Raw genomic sequence first — 5,733 nt, forward strand, 5'->3', positions numbered from 1 at the left:
TGTTTTGGGTCTGTATCCTGGTCCCTTGTTTCTCCTGCTTTATCTTGCTTCTTTGTGTGGACTGTGATGCTCTGCTGTCTCCGAGGCATTGTGATGTTTTGTGTTTATATTTAATTGGTGATTCTATGTTGGAGTGACTTGCCCATGATTTTTGTTTTCTTTGTATGTTATCTACACAAGCAGGATACTGTGTTGTGCTCCTCTATTCACTAGTTGGCAGCACTTATACACTCACCACCTGTCTCCTTTCCAGTTGTCAGCCTCTTGTATGTCGCTGCCAACCTTGGCAAACAGAGCCTATTCTTAGGTCCCTGGAATCTAAATGAGAATGTTATCACTTTAAAATCCAAAGTGGTTGCTGCTTGTAAAGATTCAAAATGGCTGTGCCCTTGGTCACTTTAAATATCCAAAATGGCTGCCGCTTATAAACATTCAAAATGGCTACACCCTCAGTCACTTTAAATATCTAAAATGGCTGTCACGTGTAAACAATCAAAATGGCTGCACACTCCAGACAGCGGAAAGTCAACAGCTGAGGTTGTTTCCCTCCTTGTGTTTCCCTTCTTAGTCATAGGCCACCAGCGTAGTTGTCCGAGCAGTCCTTGGTGACCAGGGCTGATCTTTAGGTCAATTCTCAGGTCCCAACTCTACTTGGAAATATTCAGGCTATTGGTCCTGTCAGAGTAGCTGACAGTCCATAGTTCCAAACATCTCTGCACGCACTGTTTTCGTTCAGGTTTTTCCACTAGTTGGTGCCTAATCCACTTCTGTATAGTTCTTTTCAAAGCTCAGGGATCCAGAATTATCTTCCGTCAACTGGTTTTTCTTTTCTTTATTGAAGAGTGTCTGTGTTGCTTGTCTGCCTATTCCTCTATCTTACCGGAAGAACATAATTTAATCTTGAAGCAGCAATTTTACATAGATAATGATCTTTAGCTCCTGACTGTAAAAATCATTACACAAGTGAAATAATTATAGTAAATCAAAATTTTATTACCATAAATCATGATGGATAGCTACATTTAAGGGTGTATATGTGCTTGGACAATTTAGGATATCAATATTCCAATGGAAAATTTACAATAATTTATTCCTTTGACTTATTAAAAACCTATTGATATAGCTCAGAAGTCTTGGAATATCCATAAAACTTCTGGGAATGAAAATTATTGCCATAAAATTAAGAAATAACAAAATCTCCACAGAAGATATTACCTATTGGGAAATAGTTAAGTTTAAAATAAACTTGTTTTTTTAAAACAAAAGAAAAGAAAAGTTTTAATTAAGCTTTGTCAATAATCTATGCTTTCATGAATCTCTCATTTTTGGCTTTACTGCTAAACAACTATACCTTATTGATATACTATACTTTATTGATATAATAATCATTTTCCTTCCTTTTAAATTCAGCTAAAAACATGTGTACAGGGAGACATTTCTATCAATATGATTCCCTTTTGAAGTCTTCTGATTTCAAATATAGCAAATTAATTACTTTAGCATGAAATAATCAGTACTTCACATAGTTACATAGTTATTGTTCAAAAGCTACCAGAGAGTGAAAAGTTAAGTGGAATCTCAAGTTTTAGCATATTATTTTCAGAATATATTTCTTTATGTTTTTCCAGTTTTTATTGTAATTTAGGTGAAAGTTTACAGAGCCAATTCATTTTCCATACAGCAGTTCACATACACTTTGTCTCATGAAATTGACTGCAATTTCCCACAATGCAACAGCTTCCCTCCTACTTCCTCCCCATAGTTACCTCTATCCTGTGTCCTTCCACTCCATGCACTTCTGCCGCCTGAGCTGTCTCCCTGTACATACACATCCCTTCTATTCTTCCATGATTGTTCTCTCTAAGGAGTGTATCTACCTAATATTAAGTGTTCAGCTTATATGCTTGTCTTTTTTTTGGTTGGAAACCATGGGAATGGGTTCAATTCCAGACTTGAAAGGCAGCTAGGGGCCATAGTCTCAGTGGTTCCATCAGGCTCTACCAGACCAGCAAACCTGGTCCCTTTTTTTTTCTTTAAATGATTTTTAGTTTTGTTCCACATTGTTCTTCCACTCTATCCAGGATTTCCTAGAGACATACCCTCCGAGTAGTTGACAGTAGTAGCTGGGCACCATCTAGTTCTTCTGGTTTCATAGTCATACAGGCTATGACACATGGTGTACCAGTTCCTTGAACTAATTGTTTCCATGCATCTTTGATTTTCTTCTTCTTTGCTCTGGATGAGGAGAGACTAACTCAAGCCATGGTATTTTCAGTAGCCTCATATGCATGTGAAAGCTGGACCATGAATAAGGAAGACTGAAGAAGAGTCGACGCTTTTGAGTTGTGGTGTTGGCAAAGAACACTCAAAGTCCCATGGACTGCCAGAAGAATTAACAAATCTGTCTTGGAAGAAGTACAGCTGGAATGCTCCTTGGAAGTGAGAATGGCCAGACTTCATCTCACCTACTATGGTCATGTTTTCAGAAGGGATCATTCCCTGGAGAAGGGTATCATGCTTGGTAAAGTGGAGGTGCAGTGAAAAAGGAGAAGGCCCTCAATGAGATAGACTGATACAGTGACTGCAACAATGGGCTCAAGTATAAGAGGGATTATGAGGTTGGTGCAGGACTGGGCAACGTTTCATTCCGTTGTACATAGGGCTGCTATGAATCAGAGTTGACTCAGTGGTTTAGCAATTATGTAATGATGTAATTTGGTAGTTATGCAATGACATTACGCATCCTCCACTTTGTGATCTGATGTAGTCATCCTCCACTTCTGCATAATGCTGATTTTTGCATAACGACCTGATCTTTGGAATGTAACCATGTTGATAAGTGAGGAAAAGGTGTAATGTAGTAGCTGCTATAATGTATATAATTTGAGTCTTTTTAATAATTATTTTTATTTGTCTAGCTCTAATACTATGTTTACAAAATATGCTTTACATGAATATGGGCTACTGTGGAAATTCTATTGAATACAAATATTCTGTATAAAATAATTTAATAAAAATAATGATAGTAACTTAAATTTATGGAATATATACTACGTGGCAGGCCTAGTTCTAAAAGCACTTTATGTGTTTTAAGTCAATTCTTCCTCAAAATTACTTATGAAGTAGATGCTATTATTATTCTCATGGGAAAATCAAGGCTGAAATAGCAACGTCCCACCATGTCCAAGGTCACACAGCTAAAAAGTAACAGAGTAGGGTACTAATGTCAGACAGTTTGACTTCAGAAAACTGTTTTTTCTTTTTTTTGGATATTTTTGTTTTTTTCACTTAAATAAGCATTTAATTTTAGAAAATTTTTTGATAAATCTATAAATAGAAAAGTACAAAAATAGTTTAGCTAGTTCTTATACACCCCTCCACTCAGTTCATCCTACTGTTACTATCTTACTTTGTTACTATCTCTATTATGTACAACATTGGTACATTACTATTACCAAACTCCACACTTGGGTTTCACTAGTTTTTCCTCATATACTTTTTCTGTCTGAGGATCCCATGCAGATTACTATTAAATTTAGCTTCGATATCTTCGTAGCTTCTCTGGGCTGCGACAGTTTCCCAAACTTTTCTTGTATTTGATGACCTTGTCAGTTTGAAGGGTCTTTGGTCAGGCAGATTTGCAGATTTGGGATTGTGGGATGTCTGTCTCATGATTGTACTAGGCTATGGTTTTAGGAGGGAGACAATAGAGGTAAAATCCCATACTTATCACATCATATCAAGGGTAAATACTATTTAATCTGGTAAAAATAGTGTTTGCCAGATTCTTTCATCTTACTATTCTCCCCTCCACTTCTACCTTTTCCATATTCTATGTTTTGGAAGAAAGTTATTAGGTGCAGACCACACAGATGAGGGAAAAGTGGTAACAGGTGGGAGTTCTACTCTACCTACTTGAAGAAGGGATATCTACATAAATTATTGGGAAACTTCACTTATAACCTCAATTATAACTCATTACTCTATATTCCCTCTCAATTCTACCCCTTCTTATTATTTTGCCATATTATTTATGGGCAAAGTTTTAAACCATAATTCTTAACAAGTTTTTTCCTTTCTTAAAGGTCCGAAACTGTTGGAGCTAAATGTGACAACAAATAAATTTGTCTTAAATTATTTTTCTACTGACCACTATGGAATTTGTCTCTAGGTGACTAATTATACAACAACAATCTTTCTCCAAAGCACTATTTAAAGAATTTACCAGAAATATTCGTTCAAGTTGATCCTGAATGTCTTTCATTCCTGGGAAAGCAGCAACCCCTTGGATCATTTCAACAAAGATGCAGCCGACACCCCTAAAGAGAAAAAAGGATGGTTACAAAAACATCAATATATTCTTCTTAGAATATGAAATCTGGAATTTGAACACACTCCTACAGAGGAGAGACCATGTTAAAATAATACTCATACTGAGATTACAAGCGCTGTCCCACATATACCCAGACATATAAATCCACCTTGAAACTTTTCTTTCTACTCACTTCTTTGTCTACTGTCCTAAAAGGACTCTAAACAGATAACAGATATACCAGGCTCTGACGATAGTGACACCCCATGAAATAGTAAACCTCGATGGCTCTACCTTACCTACAGGATACAGTGGAAACTCCACAGCCTGATACAGAAAGTCTCTAAGTCTTTTCCTAACATATGTTTCCAATTGTATTTCACAAGGTCATAATATATTGTATAGTACTCCCTAGTTGTAGTTATTCTCAATCCTTTCTTTGCATCAAAATCACCTTATACATTCTCCAAAGATGCTTTTCAGTCAGTCTAGGTTGGAACTGACGCTTTGATACTGGGCTGCTCAGGTGATTCTAATGACCAGTTAAGTGAGGATCACTGAGCCAGTGTGATCAACCTGTGTGCCAAGGATGAACCTATACAATTAGGCTTAATTGTTCCACTACCTGGAATACCCTCTGGCTTCACTATATGCTCTTACTATCTAAAGCCACCTTAATCTCTGTGATCCAGATGAAAGTCATCTTCTCCATTAAGTCTTCTATGAACATTCCAACAGGATAGCTCCTTTTAATGAACTTATTTATTATGTCCTCACTCGATATATTAGCCATCTACCATGTGCAACCTCTTCTGCTATACAGCCTTTCATCTCACAGTTCCTTAGCAAGGCTTACCAGAGTAACTTGTCTCCCAGACTAGAAACCTGGACATTACCTGATAGGAACAACCAATTCAGTCTGAGCAGAAAGTCAACTAGATTCCTCCCCTGGGACTTTGGATAAATCATTTTATAGTAGGAGGGAAAGAAATTGGCATATGTAGATGAGATAAGACACATTAATGGCAGAGAATTAGCATGAATGGTCATATATTACAGCAGCTGAGTCCCCTGAATTGGCCTGGTCTCGCATTCCTGAGAGCTGGATGTTCAGAAAATCCAGTCTTTTGGTTAGATTTCCCTAACCTTCTGACAATGAGCCAAGATTAAAAATAAATAAACTTGCTCTACCTTGAGTGGGTTTATGCTTCCTACAATTATCTTATAAAATCAGGAACATAAGCAACACTTTTTCAATTGCTAGACTCAATTTAATGTGGGCAAATTCTGTGCCTGTAATCAGTTTTAGACCACCTAAGAGCTCTGGTGGCATAGTACCTAAGGCATTTGACTGCTAACCAGAAAGCTGGTGGTTCAAACCCACCAGCCACTCCTCGGAAGGAAGACTGGGCAATCTACTT

At 37.2% G+C, this 5,733-nt stretch overlaps 1 protein-coding gene across 1 annotated transcript in view; it reads right to left on the reverse strand.

Annotated features, from left to right (window-relative positions):
* The window catches only part of CDK14 (cyclin dependent kinase 14), an 835,387-nt gene that overhangs the window by 170,051 nt on the left and 659,603 nt on the right, over window positions 1–5,733 (reverse strand). Inside the window, exon 10 of the mRNA XM_007939825.1 lies at window positions 4,226–4,319. Within this exon, the coding sequence (XP_007938016.1) occupies window positions 4,226–4,319 (94 nt within the window). The remainder of the gene's footprint in view (window positions 1–4,225; window positions 4,320–5,733) is intronic.

The sequence above is a fragment of the Orycteropus afer genome, unplaced genomic scaffold, assembly GCF_000298275.1.
Source record: "Orycteropus afer afer isolate SDZICR_OR568_19922 unplaced genomic scaffold, OryAfe1.0 scaffold00063, whole genome shotgun sequence".
NCBI classification, from domain to species: domain Eukaryota; kingdom Metazoa; phylum Chordata; class Mammalia; order Tubulidentata; family Orycteropodidae; genus Orycteropus; species Orycteropus afer.